At 44.4% G+C, this 16,074-nt stretch overlaps 2 protein-coding genes across 2 annotated transcripts; one reads left to right on the top strand and one right to left on the bottom strand.

Annotated features, from left to right (window-relative positions):
• Positions 1 to 1,234: 1,234 nt before the first annotated feature.
• Positions 1,235 to 7,856, bottom strand: tada2b (transcriptional adaptor 2B). The gene is made up of 2 exons (XM_028564588.1): positions 7,520 to 7,856; positions 1,235 to 4,915 (listed from the first exon to the last, which is right to left on the bottom strand). Exons 1-2 carry the CDS (start codon positions 7,787 to 7,789, stop codon positions 3,683 to 3,685), a joined length of 1,503 nt encoding a protein of 500 aa, XP_028420389.1. The 5' UTR covers positions 7,790 to 7,856; the 3' UTR covers positions 1,235 to 3,682.
• On the top strand, positions 7,653 to 15,862 carry cfap184 (cilia and flagella associated protein 184). Its single transcript, XM_028564587.1, has 3 exons — positions 7,653 to 8,890; positions 13,965 to 14,312; positions 14,843 to 15,862. Exons 1-3 carry the CDS (start codon positions 8,045 to 8,047, stop codon positions 15,152 to 15,154), a joined length of 1,506 nt encoding a protein of 501 aa, XP_028420388.1. The 5' UTR covers positions 7,653 to 8,044; the 3' UTR covers positions 15,155 to 15,862.
• The last annotated feature ends 212 nt before the right edge of the window (positions 15,863 to 16,074 follow it).

Raw genomic sequence — 16,074 nt, 5'->3', positions numbered from 1 at the left:
CACGCCGTCACAAATGCTTTTTCTCTGAAATCCAAAAACTTTTTTTTTTTATTACAAAAGCTATAAACATTTCCATGAGACAAAATACTGTACATTTCACAGGTCAGTAATTATAGTTTCTTTTTTCCAATTTATCTTACAAAATTATCTACAGTTGGTGACAAAGTATGCAAAATCCCCCCCTGTACAAATAATATTCCCCCACTGAGAGAGAAAAAAAATTAAATAATCTAATTGCCGTATTTTCCTTTCAAACGTTTACAGCAAAACACACCATTTTGGAACAATGTGGAACATTTTGGTTGCACGTGCAGAACGACACCACTGTCAAAATCTGAAAAGCAGTCGTTAAAACTAAGAAACCACCAGACTTAAGGCTCATCTAAAGGGACAAACATGAAGGAGAACCAGCAGTTCTACATGATCGCAAGCCTAACAATGTTCTGGTTTACATGGCATTTTTGACCTTTGGAGCCGACCTGGACCCCTACGATACCGATCCCATTATGGTGCTCGTACCTTCTCCTCGGGCCTCGTCGGGACGCTCACTACGGTCAACTAAAATACCTCAAATTCCAAATCAGAGCACGCTAGCTATGGATTATGCCATGGTTCGCTAGGCAGCTGCAATGGCCTAAAAAACAAAAACAAGTCTATTTACTGGGTGGGACCCACTATGAATGTGTTCCACATACTTTAGGTCAGCGGTTCTCCAAGTCCTGTACCACTAAGGCCCAGAGATAGACCCATTAAAGAGCATTTAAAGAGGTTCTTACAGTATCATTAAAAGACAGGGCTGGACATTTGAAGTATTTTTCCTATTGTCAACAAATTCTTAATGCTTCCCAACTTCCAGCTGCCCCACTGGTCCCACTGGTCCCATTGGTCCCACTGGTCCCACTGGTCCCATTGGTCCCACTGGTCCCACTGGTTCCACTGGTCCCAACGGAAGATGTTGGTAACCTGGAAACAGCTGCTCACTGTTGCGCTTAAGAAAACGTTACTCAAACAGGAGGTTTAGTTGGGGACAATAAATATATATATATTGTTGAGAACGTTTCTAAATCACGCGGCCGGCACTGTCCCAGTACAGCACACGTGTCAAACTCAAGGCCCGCGGGCCAAATCCGGCCCCTTGCTAATTTTGATCCGGCCCCTATCTACATTTAGGTTCACAATACATTTTGGCCCACCTACTTTTTGTCACTTTTCACAATGTTTTTTTGATGCTTTTTCCAACCGTTTTTGGCATTTTCTTTGACAAATATGAGACATGCAATAATTCAGTCAAAGATATTTGACTTTTCCCATGACACAAAAGCAGTATACTCCATGTCTGGCCCTTGATGGGATTCTCATTTTCTAGTGTGGCCCTTAGGGAAGTTGAGTTTGACACCCCTGCAGTACAGCATCGAGGGGGACGCAGAAAACGCTGCAAAGACGCCAAACAAAATGTCTAACCTTGAGAGAAGAGGAGATCTGGGAACTTATGTTGGTAAGGACTGACGCCGAAATCTGACAATTTTTAAGGAACGGTACGAGATTTGGGTCGTCGGTAACCAGATCACAGACGAGATAACGTGATCGCAGTCGGCGTCCTGCACGCTCCAGAGAGAGCTCTGTGTGGACGGATGGAGATCTTTTCAAATAAATGTTTGTTCAAATAAATATAACTACACAAGTAGAACTGGTTTGTCTTCGAATGGAAATAATACGGTAGCTATTTAAATATATGCGAACCGGGGGTGTGTGTGTTTTTTTTTTTTTAGGAGGAATCTTCAAATATTTATAATATTTATAGGCCCGTTTTGACAGCTGTGTGACTCATTGACAATGGAACACAGAGGAAGAAGAGGTATTAGGCTTTGGATACACCCGATATTAGATGTGATGCTAGAATCAGTTCATTGATGGTTTTGGTCTTTAACTGGGATTTGTTGACAATAAGAAACATTTGAAATATGACCAAAGTTATTCTTTAAATTCTCAAGTTATGCAATGAAGGGGAGGCCATTCCTTTTTTTTGGATGACCACAAAAAACGTGGTCATCAAAACAAAGTTGTAGTTTTAGGGCAATGACCGCTACCAAACGAATGCTACTCCTGACTTGCACCCCCCCAAAAAAGGCCAATTTGCCAACAGTTACGGTTGCAGTAAAAAGATCTGAATCTAGCATGTAGTTCAGCTTAGGTAAGACCCCTTCACATGCCTTTCTTCTCTGTGATTTCAGAGCTGCTGCCGTGAAACGACAGACTGAATAAATAATGGAACGAAGAAGTAACAACCATAATGCTGCGTTCTCCTGTTTACTAACCCTATCTTGTAAGAGTAGCTCGTTTTTTGGGGGCCCAATTTGGAAAGTGGAGAGTTTCTCCCCCCATACTAATTTCAGGTGACAAACAATTAGGTGATTAAAATATGAATACGAGCCAGACCGATACAGGATTTCTTTTTAAACCAATGCATATGTAGATATTCAAACGCCACAAAAAGTTCTTCTCTCAGTCAGCTTTTTGATGAGTAATGGGTTAGTAATGGTTACTGGTGATCACATCTGATCAACGTGACCAACAGTCCTGATGGAGCAGATTAGCTGGGTGTTAAAAATAACAAAATAAATAATACCTAAAAGATGTCTTTTCACCTGGATTGTTGCTCATTCAGCATGAATATGGCAGAAGATATAATTCAGGAGCTTTAAATACAGATACTTTTTTTTTTTTTATACCATAAACACAAATGAATATTTAGGATAAGGATCTTATGATAAGAATTGTGACCGAGACATGTAGCGCGAGGGAGGTTTTAACAGCTGAACAGCAGCACCCTCTGGTGGACAGACTGTGTAACGACGACACTGTCTCGAAATGATATTGGAATATTCTTTGGCATTTCTTTACTTATATGTCTTGTTGCTTATTGGCTGACATGTGTGCCAGTGCTGATACGTCAGTGATAAGCTAACATCGGATGGCCCAACCCTGCTGCTTTGTCTTTTTCCATTCTCTTTTTCAGCAGTACGAAGGAACAAAATAATATGTCCGAGAATTGAGAGTTTACTGAAGACGCGCGTCAATTTCTAGGAACGAAGGCCTTAAAATGATCAAAAATCCAAATCAGCTATAGCTCTTACTATAAAGTCCAGCTTTACCTGATGAAGCAGCTAACAAAGTGGACCAAAGTAGGGCGAGTTTGAGAGATCCCAAAAAAAACATCTACAACAACAACAGTGACCATTTCGGCCACCCATCAGTTTCAGGGAATGGTACGATCCTATCCCCCGCCCCCTTAATTCTTTTCAGCATGAATCTGCCCCGTCAATGTTTGGATTTTAAATCGTCAGTGCACCTGAAAAAATCTATGTAGAACTTGTTAGCACTGTAGTTCTCAGTCATGTACTGTAGTAACAAAATGGACACAAAGTACTTTGAACCCACCGAGTCCCTTACCGAATGTAAAAATAAAGGCTTATTTTTGTTCCTAACCCTGGTATGAAAATATACACATTTTTTTTTCCCAGTGGGGCACCCTCTTCCTTTGCAATGTACATATTCACAAGATCACTTTTGAGAAAAATAAAATAAAAAAACAGGCAGTAGTTTTGTCCTGCCTACGGAGCTCATGGCAAATCAGCTCTCAGCAATCATCCACTTCTGATTCCTAGACGCCGAGACGGGACGGCTAAGAGGCGTCCCGGGATATCCAGCCGCTTTCCGTGAGGAAGGTGAGAATGCGCTTCTTGAGCACCTTGTCCAGGTAGCTGGGCAGCCGGCTCTTGGCCGGGATGCCTTGCCTCTTCTGCAGGTGGTCTTTGATGATGATGGTCTTGACGGTGAGGTAGCGTGCCGGGCTCAGGTTCAGAGAGTTACACAGCACCTTCTCCCGGTCCGACAGCAGCTCGAAGCCCGCCAGGTTCTCGATGGCGGCGAACTCGCCGTCCTTCCCCTCCTCTTTGATCCCGCCGCCGAGTCCTCCGGCAACGCCTCCTCCTCCTCCCCCCCCGCCTCCGGCTCCGACCCCGAGCCCCATCCCTGAGCCGAGCCCGCCCCCTCCTCCTCCGCCGCCGCCGCTGCCCCGTTTGGAGGTGACCACGCTTTTGTTCTCCTTGCGTTTCTCCCTCTTGTGGCGCGCCGCCTCGTATTCGGCGGACTCCTCCAGGCGCGCGATGCCGTTGCGGCGGTAGCGCTGCAGCTCGCGCACCTTGGCCCGCAGCGCGCGCTCTTTGTGCATGTTCTCAAACAAGTCTTCAAACTCCCGGGTGGCCATGAACTGGCAGAGCCCCCGCAGTCTGACCCGCTGCTCCTTCTCCTCCTTGGTGATCTTTCTTTTGGGAACAGGACCTGATCCCGCCGCCGTCGTAGAGCCCGATCCAGCAGTGCCACCGCCCCCGCCGCCGGCTGCTGATGCTCCACCCGCGCCACCGGCAGCGCCTGGGACTCCTAGCGCTCCCGGCTTCTCCTTCTCCTTGTCCTTCTTGTCTCGGCCCAGGAACGTGGGCACCAGGTTGTAGTCTCGGGCCACATTCTTGCGCCGCTGGCGCTCTCGGAGCTTGCGCACGTACATGTCCACGTGGGCGCGCTTCATTTCAATTTCCACGTCCTCGTCGTCGTAGTTCACCGACAGCCCGCTGATGAGCTTCTCGGCGTCCTGGTCGTATTCGATCTCGTAGTCGTCCCGCAGGGGCATGTAGCCCAGCTGCTGCTGCTCCGCCAGGCTGATGTCCAGCGGGGGCAGCGGCGTGGTGAGGCTCGGCGACAGGGGGCCCCCGCTCGGGCAGGTGTGGTCCGTCACCCGGTTGGGGATGTTGTCGGGGATGCAGGCCTTGCCCAGGTTCCCGTGGATGTACATGGTGACGTAGTGTTCCATGACTTCCTGGGGGGTTCGGGACGCTCCAACGTGAGCGGCCATGTCCTCCTGAAAGATGCCACAAAAACAGGAAGTGGTTACTAACGAGCAGAGTGGGACAGTTACAAAAGATACGCACTAGGGCTGGGCGGTATGGAGAAAATAACTGATATCACGATATCTTTGAACAAATACCTCGATATCGAAGCCGCAACGATATTGTAGGGTTGACTATTGGTGCTTTCACAAAATATTTACACACTTAGATTAGAAATAATCATCAGTAATGTGGATATAATGACTAAGTGGGTAAAGGCAAATAATAGAACAGTTACAACAGTTAGAACTGGTAAGTTCAGAACAGTACATCACCAGGAAAAGGCAACTAGACAACGCTAAGACCATATCTAGTCTCATATCGCAATATCAATATATTGCCCAGCTCTAGTATGCGTACTGGACTACTAACCAGAGTAGCTCTGAAACAAATCATCAGTTAGATGAAGAGAAAATTGACAATATGTTTCATCAATATTTAAGTCATTTCTTGAGCAAAAATGCCAAACATTCTCTGGTTCCAGCTTCTCATATGTGACGTTGTTCTGCTGTTTCTGTCTTTAATATATTTGTAAATTGTATAGGTTTGTGTTTTGGACCCTGGGCTCAGAGAATCATTTCATTTCTAAAGGAAGTTTTCAGTAAAGAACTATGTAGTTTAATACCAACAATAGGGAAGATAGAGACAGTATTAAGGTGATAGACATACACATTTCCAACCAGCTCTGTGTCAATGCAGGTAGTCATTATAGTGCAGTAATAGTATGCAAATTAACAATGTTGAACTTCCCTCCATGTTGCCAGCCCCTAGAGCCCCCCCGTTCATTTGCCGGCAAAGGTCCGCCATCTCTAGTGCTGTTCCAACTACAGATATGACTAGAGCTGGGCAATATATCAAAGTGATATGAGACTAAATATCGCCCTAGATTTTGGATATTGTAATATTTTAATATGACATAAGTGTTGTCTTTTCCTGGTTTTAAAGGCTGCATTACAGTAAAGTGATGTACTTTTCTGAACTTACCAGACTGTTGTAACTGTTCTATTATTTACCTTTACCCACTTAGTCATTATATCCACATTACTGATGATTACTTATCTAACTTGTTTTTAAATGGCGCTCTTCTTCTTCTCTCACCCCTACTAAACTAATCAGAAAAATATTAAGATTCATCAATATTTAATCAAAATAAATGTTAGTTGTACCCTAAAACAGACTCGGTGCATTGAGGAATACAGTGGTAAAAAATGTTTAAAAGACACTGTTTTCATAAAGCCTAGACTAATGTGTGCACATGTCAAACTCGAGGCCCCCAGGGCCAAAATTCGGCACCCCACAAATTTGGATCCGCCCCACAAATCAATTGTGGTTCACGATACATTTTGGCCCGCCTAGTTGTGCACCAAACCAAAAAGACAGGAAACTTTGAGACTCAGATAGTCGACTGTGCGGTGGCCTACTGTTCAAAAAGGAAATCAGAGTGATTGTTTTGCTTGATGTGCTAAATTCGATCACGCCTAAGGAACCTTTTTTCTTACTTTTTTTAGGGCCTTAGTATGTAAGTCAGAAAACAATATGAGACATGATACAGTATGGTAGAGCTGGGCAATATATCAATATTATATTGATATGGTGATATGAGACTAGATATCGTCTTAGATTTTGGATATCGTATATGACATAAGTGTTGTCTTTTCCTGGTTTTAAAGGCTGCATTACAGTAAAGTGATGTTCTTTTCTGAACTTACCAGACTGTTGTAACTGTTTCATTATTTGCCTTTACCCCACTTAGTTATTATATCCACATTACTGATGATTATTTATCAAAAATCTCATTGTGTAAATATTTTGTCAATGCACCAATACTCAACCCTACAATATCGTTGCGGTATCAATATCGAGGTATATGGTCAAACATATTGTGAAATTTGGTTTTCTCCATATCGGCCAGCCCTACAGTACACAAACATTCGACTTTTTCGATTAAATAAAAGAATGTCGATAAACTGTATGTCATACATGCAATGTTAGTCATTTATATATATATATATATATATATATATATATATATATATATATATATATATATATATATAAAGTAGGCTTAGCTTCCACTAGGGCAACAGGTTACAACCATGTAACCTACTTGCAGTTTTACTTCAGTTCAAAGTTAAAGCCTTTCGTTTGTTACATTGTTTTAGTGTTATTCTAATGTTCCTCCTGGTTTGCTGATTGATGTGACTTGACTTCTGTAACAACGCATTTCCCATGTATCAATAACTAACCTATATCTGAAAAAGTAGTCCCTATGCACCCATATTTTAGGATAGCCTACTACTGTAAGCTCCTATCTTTAATGGAACATTATCATTAACGCCTTGTTGGGCCTTTAATATCAAATTAAACGTCCAATGTTTACGACAGTATAGGCTACCAAGAGAGAATGGATTTGCCAAAATGGTCATACACAGTAACGTTACCCTAACATTGTCACTAGTACCGGCCAACTTTCACTCTCGACATTATTTAAGTAACTTTAAACACAACTTTTGTGAGCGTGCATGCTGTGTTGTAGAAGGGGAAAATTAAGTTAAGTAACTTAAAAAGCGATGTACCCAGTTTCCAAATCCATATTGCTCGATAGCATCGAGCAGCGACTGCTCTTCCCTGCTGGTCCATCCTCCCTCTGCGTCGGGACCCCAGAGAGTGAACCGACCGCCGTCGACCTGCTGGTAGCCGTGCCATCTCCGGTGATTGCCGATTTCCGCGCCCGCCGAGAAGCACTCCGGACACAGCTCGATATCGGGGCAGTCGGTGCAGCGAAGCCGCAGGTTGGTGACGTCCGTAAGGCAGTAGACGCAGTACTTCTTCCCCAGGTCGGCCATGTTGCCTGGCTCCTGCTGCTGCTTCTTGTTGTTGGAGGCAGAACTGTGCGCCTGCGCACTGCGAGCTTCGCGGCGCGACCTTCCCACATCCTGCTTGGTTAATATTAATGAGAAGAGAGGCCTGGGCGCCTCTGATTGGCTCCCGATCCCAGTTTCCAGGACAACCGAAACAAAACGAACAGTTTCAGACTACCGAAGGGCACGAGCCCTTTAGTTCTAGACACATTTTGGGGTATTCTTTTTTTCCCTTTGAAAATGGATGGAGAGACAGGAAACAAGGTGAAGAATGTTAGGGAGGCGTCAGCAGCAGACTCTACCAGCGAGGAGGACAATTGTGCTGTGACAGGTCATGGAAGTGAAAAGGAAGATGTCCAAGCTGAAACGGTTGCATCAGATCATGATGAAGAAGACTCTGAAAGTGTGAACAACCCCACTGAAGAGGCCGCTGAGCCAGAAGAGAACACAAGCCAAGGCTGGGATGTGAAGACACATGAAGTCAGTCAACAGACACATGAAGTCAGTCAACAGACACATGAAGTCAGTCAACAGACACATGAAGTCAGTCAACAGACACATGAAGTCAGTCAACAGACACATGAAGTCAGTCAACAGACACATGAAGTCAGTCAACAGACACATGAAGTCAGTCAACAGCCAACGTCACACGAGGACAGTGCAGCTGTTTCCCAGGTTAACAGCAGCGATGGCGATGGGCCCCCCAGTCTGCATCCTGAGACCCTGGAGAGAAAGAAGAACACTAGTCCTACACAAGCCGAAGAAGAGGGATCCACCACTGCTCCAGAAGACAATGAAGACAGCAACTCTGAGGACATCCAGCCCAAGCAGGAGCAGCGTGAGGACAGAGACGTCCCCCGGCCCAGCCAACGCCACAGGCTGCTGCAGATGAAGCTGGCAGAGTTCTTTCAGAAGAAGGCCGGGGACGAGCCGCAGCTGGACAGGGAGGTCCCCGTGTCCGAGCAGGAGTATGAGAAGTACGTTGACCTCCTGGCTGAGCTGAAGCAGCAGCTTGCCGCCAACTCAGAGAGCGCTCAGAGGCAGGCAGAGGAGCTGAGGTTCAAGTCCCAGCAGAGGCTGGACAAGGTTGGTCTTGTTGTCAGGGCCCGTGCAGGTTTTCTACATCTTTTCTAAAACTTTTGCCCATAGAATCTGATGACTTCCAAGTTGAAATTGTTGGAAAGTGTGCAAATGTCTTGTTAAAATATGTCAAATGAATTGATAAATGTTATTAAAGATCAAATAGAACACAATATTTAAATAAATAAGACAGATTTTATAACTGGAGAAACGGAATTAGGGCTAACATTTTTAAGGCCTTTTTTTAAGATGATGCTTTTAAAGGTGATATATTAGTCCCAATTTCACACTATATACTACTTTGAAAGCAGGTTTTGATTATGTATTAGCCTATGCTTACACTGTCAAGTGGCAAAATGAATTATACTCAAAAAGTCACTATTTATACGGGGAAAAAGTTTATTTTTTGAGGGATGCCATTGTCCCACAATACAATGGATAGTTGCAAAACATTTATATTGAATGCAGATTGTAGTGAGACAGGCACAGAGGACAATGGTAGGTTTTCACATGCAAGGAATTTCCCTCGGTATTTGGTGCATAAGAATAAGTATAAGAAAGAAAACGGAAAAAAACAAATACAAACCCCAATTCCAGTGAAGTCGGGACGTTGTGTGAAACGTAAATAAAAGCAAAATACAATGATTTGCAAATCCTTTTCAACCTCCATTCAATGAGTACACTACAAAGACAAGCTATTTAATGTTTTTACAAATATTCACTCATTTTGTATTTGATGCCTGCAACACGCTACAGCAAAGCTGGGACAGGGGCAACAAAAGACTGGGGAAGTTGAGGAATGCTCCAAAACCACCTTTTTGATACATTCCACTAGAGATGTATCTGTATCGGCTCCGATACTGCCTAAAACGCTGGTATCGGTATCGGGAAGTACTGGAGTTTATGCACCGATCTGATACCACGTAATAAAGCCTACGTAAGAAAATCTACGTTAAAGTAGTTTATTTATGTTCTTTTTTTCGTTATAACTAACTGTCAAACTGGAGAATAAAAGAAAGTTCTGGGGTATTCATTGTTTGTGTTTGTTCATGTTTCACAAAGAGTTTACCCTGAGCCAGACCGACAACAAAGATAGAAATCATATCACATCCATACAGGGATAGTAGTACACAGCTGTTAAAACATAATGAAATATATGACACTCTGGTATCGGATCGGTACTCGGTATCGGCCGATACGCAAGTTCAGGTATCGGAATCGGTATCGGGAAGCAAAAAAGTGGTATCGGGCCATCTCTACATTCCACAGGTGAACAGGTTCATTGGTCATGATTGGCTGTAAAAGGAGCATCCCCAAAAAAAAGGCTCAGTCATTCGCCAGCAAGGATGGGGCGAGGTTCACCACTTTGTGGACAACTGCGTGAGCAAATAGTCCAACAGTTGAAGAACGTTTCTCAAGGTACATCCATCCATCCATCCATCCATCTTCGTCCGCTTATCCGGTGTCGGGTCGCGGGGGGAGCAGCTCCAGCAGGGGACCCCAAACTTCCCTTTCCCGAGCAACATTAACCAGCTCCGACTGGGGGATCCCGAGGCGTTCCCAGGCCAGGTTGGAGATATAATCCCTCCACCTAGTCCTGGGTCTTCCCCGAGGCCTCCTCCCAGCTGGACGTGCCTGGAACACCTCCCTAGGGAGGCGCCCAGGGGGCATCCTTACCAGATGCCCGAACCACCTCAACTGGCTCCTTTCGACGCAAAGGAGCAGCGGCTCTACTCCGAGCTCCTCACGGATGACTGAGCTTCTCACCCTATCTCTAAGGGAGACGCCAGCCACCCTCCTGAGGAAACCCATTTCGGCCGCTTGTACCCTGGATCTCGTTCTTTCGGTCATGACCCAGCCTTCATGACCATAGGTGAGGGTAGGAACGAAAACTGACCGGTAGATCGAGAGCTTTGCCTTCTGGCTCAGCTCTCTTTTCGTCACAACGGTGCGATAGATTGAATGCAATACCGCACCCGCTGCGCCGATTCTCCGACCAATCTCCCGCTCCATTGTCCCTCACTCGCGAACAAAACCCCAAGGTACTTGAACTCCTTCACTTGGGGTAAGGACTCATTCCCTACCTGGAGAAGGCATTCCATCGGTTTCCTGCTGAGAACCATGGCCTCCGATTTAGAGGTGCTGATCCTCATCCCAACCGCTTCACACTCGGTTGCGAACCGATCCAGTGAGTGCTGAAGGTCGCAGGCCGATGATGCCATCAGGACCACATCATCTGCAAAGAGCAGCGATGAGATCCCCAGCCCACCAAACTGCAACCCCTCCCCACCCCGACTACGCCTCGATATCCTGTCCATAAATATTACAAACAGGATTGGTGACAAAGCGCAGCCCTGGCGGAGGCCAACCCTCACCTGAAACGAGTCCGACTTACTACCGAGAACCCGGACACAGCTCTCACTTTGGTCATACAGAGATTGGATGGCCCTGAGTAGAGACCCCCTCACCCCATACTCCCGCAGCACCTCCCACAGTATCTCCCGGGGGACCCGGTCATACGCCTTCTCCAAATCCACAAAACACATGTAGACCGGTTGGGCATACTCCCAGGCTCCCTCCAGGATCCTTGCGAGAGTGAAGAGCTGGTCCGTTGTTCCACGACCAGGACGGAATCCGCATTGTTCCTCCTCAACCCGAGGTTCGACTATCGGCCGAACCCTCCTTTCTCAAGGTACAATTGCAAGGAATTTAAGTATTTCATCATCTACAGTAATTATTATCATCAAAAGATCCAGAGAATCAGGAGAAATCTCTACATGTAAGAGACAAGGCCGTAAACCAACATTGAATATCCGTGACCTTTGATCCCTCAGGCGGCACTGCATTAAAAACCAACATCATAATGTAAAGGATATTACCACGTGGGCTCAGGAAGACTTCGGAGAACCATTGTTAGTTAACACAGTTGGTCTGAAGTCGTACATCAAGCAAAAATGAGAAAGAATTCCACCTAAATATCTTCAACAATCAGTGTCCTCAGTTCCCAAACACTTATTGAGTCTTGTTAAAAGGAAAGGTGATGGAACACGGTGGTAAACATGTCCCTGTTTTTTTGGAACGTGTTGCAGGCATCAAATTCAAAATGAGTGAATATTTGCACACAAAAAAAACAATACAGTTTATCAGTTTAAATATTAAATATCTTGCCTTTGTAGTGTATTCAGTTGAATACAGGTTGAAAAGCATTTGCAAATCATTGTTTTCCTATTTGTATTTACGTTTTACACAACGGCCCAACTTTATTGGTTTGTGAGAACCATAAATAGAAACAAATTTACAATCAAAAATGTGACTAAATATCAAAAATAAAATAAATAAGAACATGGACTTTTTGGATGGTATGAAAAGATGGAAGAAAACAATGAACAAGGAGCGTGCAAAAGTTTACATTCTATAATCCAAATATTATATAAGATAATAATCCAAAAGATGTGGTCGTTAATGTAACGCGCTGAGACAGATGTGGGTGTGTAATAAGCTGTAGTGTCCATGGGGGCGGGGTAAGTGTCAGTGGGGGTCCTACAGTAGGGAAGACACTGTTGGTCTGATGGAACACAGGCTCCTGGTTGGTTTAAAAAGTCTGTCCAATTGCTTTCTGGGACGATGTAGTACATGAACGCACTACTTTTTTGCCAAAAGTTAAAACAGTTTTGGTTATTTCACAAGAGAGATTTTTGTATTTCTGTTTTTGTCTGGCATTCTCGCTTGTTTGAAGTGGGAGGGGCTCAGTTACAAAAAAGGTGATGTCATATATTTCTGTGCAGCCAACATTTGAATCTAAATTAGATGCCAGTTGTGGAGTTGTCTACTTATGTTGCCCACAATTAAAATCTGACCATTCTTCACCCACACAGTCCTGATGCTGAGTTTTTGATGTTAATAAATTATAATTAAGGATGTATTTTCAACATGAATTTGATTGTTTCTTATTTGGTAATGAATATTCAAAGCTATAGAGAAATAACTAAGATTTGAAACCAAGGGGCTTTTTCAGCGGGCCTTAAAAAGTCTCTGTTTCCTCCAGGGAACAGGAGTACAAGAGGTCTACACATGGTGCTACGCAGTGAGCTGGGTGGAGGTGACGTGCATACTGAACCATGTAGACATGGCTCTCAGCACTGTGCAAACATGGGAGTGCTTTGGGAACAAACTTAGCAAAGTCTGGAAAAAATGGTGTCATTTAGTTTACCCCATATTGTAAATTACAGTTGAAACTTACACCAATGATTTCCCAAAATCGATTCCGATTCACAAGGTCCCAATTTGATTACATTTTGGAGTCAATAAAATTAGGTTAGGGAAATTTCAGTTATACCAATTTTGCTTGGATACAAAAGAAATTCTCAGAGAACTTCTGCTGGAAATTGTACAAGCAAGAAGCAACCCTGAAATATTTTTGCCATACATGCCAAAGCGTCCTTGGGCTGAACCCTGAAAACTCCCGATGCTGCGCGCTCAGTGTGTGAATGTGTGTGAACGTTGATGTCTGATGAGCAGCTTGGCTCGATGGTGCTTTAAGCCCCCAACGTCTCCTTCCAGGCAGCGCTGCGACTTCTTATTTATGTTTAACCAACTGCCACTTTTCTCGTTTGAAAGCCATGATGTCTCTCTCTCTCTCATGGGTGGGCCAAATTCTCTGGGCGGGCAAAGCAGAGAAAGGGGAGGTAACCTTGCTCCTTATGACCTCATAAGGAGGAGATTCCTGATTGGCCCATCTGAGCTTTCATTTTCTCAAAGGCAGAGCAGGATACCCAGGGCTCGGTCTACACCTATCACCATTTCTAGCCACTGGGGGACCATAGGCAGGCTGGGGGAACTCATATTAATGTTAAAAAAACCTCATAAAGTGACATTTTTATGCCACGGGACCTTTAAAAGATCGATTAGACATAACTCCTTGCATGCTTTTCCATATAACACACAGATATGCACATATTAAACAATTTATGTTATTCAAAATATATTTAAGCACCCAAATGAGGGGACATGTACCGGTGCCCACTAAGTGTTAATTGTGTGTTATGGTGTACTTATTTGTGGGTCTCATCTTGGTCCTCAGGTGGAAAATGAATGGCGAGCGTTGGTGGCACTGAAGCAGGACGTGGCTGTGACGGTACTAAGCCGGCGCCTGGGTAAACAGGCATCTCAGGCCAAAGTTGAGGCAACCCTGGCAACAGAGAAGCTTCTGCAGCACGAGCTGATCACGCTGCGCCGTAAGCACATCAAGCTGCAGATCAAGGTTCGCCGGCTGGAGGCAGAGCTCCGTGAAGGGGACCAGCGTGCCAGGGACCCGTTACAGCTCCAGTTTGAGCAGCTTCAGGCTGAGAGGCTGGAGATGAAGAAACACACCAAAAAGCAAAATGAGGAATCTTCAAAGATGCAGAAAAAGATCAGCAGCAGCTTGGAGGTAGGTGGAAGAACCCACAGTTACAGATTGGGTCCAAGTAATTTGCGTAGTTGCTTGGTAATATTTCATTTCCATATAGGGCTGGGTACCAAATTCAATACTTTTTAGGCACCGACCGAATCGCCTCCTAAGTATCGAGTATCGATATTCTTACCATTCGTATCATTCCATACCCAATTTCAATACCTAAGGATTAAGACTCCACAACAACAGTGAGCCAATTAGCATGCAGTGTGCTGCTACCATATCTAATAACGCTGGCGATTGGCTGTCTAACATTAGACGTCATAGAGACACGCAGGAAAAACTCTACGTTACACAGAGACGGCTCACGTAGTAGGAGCTGAAAATGTCATGTTGTAATGTTATCATTTCTTTTTGTTTTATAAAATTGGTATTGAAAATAAAATTTAGGAATATCATTTAGGAACCAGTATTGGTACCGGTATGGAAAATGTTTGAATGATACCCCAGCTCTATTTCCGTAAGAAGTAATTGAGTCAGCATTGTGTTTTCTTCTGCTCTGTCAGCTCCTGTCAAACATCAAGGAGAAACTGTTCTGGAGCCAGATGGAGGTCCAGGCCAAGAGAGAGCAGCTGGCCGTGGTGGAGGCCACGGTGGCCAGGAAGAGGGACCTCCTTACCAGGACTCGGCAGGCCCGCAACGGCCTGCAGAGAGACAACGTGAGGCTCAAGGAGCACCGTGGACTTCTGGGTAACAGCGTCCTGCTACAGGACTTTGAGGATACGGTGGACGTCTCCGACCAGCTGGAGGAACAGCTGGAGGATCTGAAGTGCCGGCGAGCCGAGATGGTCTTCAGTTGTGGCAGGTGGAGGAAGTAGCTGGAGACAACTTAATGAATGAATGAACAGATGACTGAATTAAGATTTTAAGCTGTGATCAGACTATACAATATCAGCCCCGAAAAAAAGCCAGATTCAACAGAGTAGGGTCATCAGGTCGTTGTAAAGCCATTGCCTGTGGTGTGTGCAGACAATGAATAATCCATAAATGATTGTTTCCAGTTGGCAAAAACAATTATGTCGGGTTGAGGTATACTTTCACCACATTTTGATAGCTATGAAAATATAATTGCGTCATTAGTTGCACTGCAGCACGTTACATTTAGCAGGAATTAATGTAATTGCCCCAACCCACCATATTACGACCAGAAGACAAATGTCACAACTGAAACAAACCATGGTCAGGACTACTTTACTAAGGCAGTAAGCCCCACTGGCCAACATTTTTATACACTCTATCTCAGTGACTCCAAACAGTCGCCAGGGGGTACGTGGAAAGATTATGAAGCTCAACAAAATTGAAAATAATTGAAATTATGATTTGATTAATCAGCTGTAACACCTGAACACTACATGTTGTGTAAGAGTGTGTGGAAACCAGTTAGAAAGTTGAAACCATTTTATTTCTATAGTTTAAACAGGTAGCTAAAAGTAATGGATATATTGTAGAACTAAATAGCTAAAAGTAACGCCTGAACTGCTGAAATAGTTAGCTGAAAGTACAGATTTAACAATTGAAGTGATTATCCTAAGGTAGTGGATAAAGGTTGTAGTTTCGCGTTGCCAGACCTTCTTCCGCAGCGCTGCGGAGGAAGGTCTGGCAACGCGAGACTACACGATTGCTGACCAAACCAACCTAATATTGGCAGTTCAATAATCATTAAATACATTACATATGGAACATACATTGGGAATTGATGAAGGGGTACTTTGGGTTCACCTGACAGCGCTGTGGAGGT

This window comes from Perca flavescens, chromosome 19 (genome assembly GCF_004354835.1).
Source record: "Perca flavescens isolate YP-PL-M2 chromosome 19, PFLA_1.0, whole genome shotgun sequence".
Lineage (NCBI taxonomy): Eukaryota > Metazoa > Chordata > Actinopteri > Perciformes > Percidae > Perca > Perca flavescens.
Note: the sequence above shows the minus strand (reverse complement) of the source record. Positions and strands in the feature narration are given on the sequence as shown.

What these genes read in the sequence shown, in the direction of transcription:
- tada2b (XM_028564588.1), bottom strand. Translation starts at nt 7,789, where the DNA reads ATGGCCGACCTGGGGAAGAAGTACTGCGTCTACTGCCTTACGGACGTC. An exon ending in AATATGGATTTGGAAACTGG is followed by an intron (nt 4,916 to 7,519) that starts GTACATCGCTTT and finishes GGCATCTTTCAG; the next exon opens with GAGGACATGGCCGCTCACGT.
- cfap184 (XM_028564587.1), top strand. Translation starts at nt 8,045, where the DNA reads ATGGATGGAGAGACAGGAAACAAGGTGAAGAATGTTAGGGAGGCGTCA. An exon ending in CCCAGCAGAGGCTGGACAAG is followed by an intron (nt 8,891 to 13,964) that starts GTTGGTCTTGTT and finishes CTTGGTCCTCAG; the next exon opens with GTGGAAAATGAATGGCGAGC. An exon ending in AGATCAGCAGCAGCTTGGAG is followed by an intron (nt 14,313 to 14,842) that starts GTAGGTGGAAGA and finishes CTGCTCTGTCAG; the next exon opens with CTCCTGTCAAACATCAAGGA.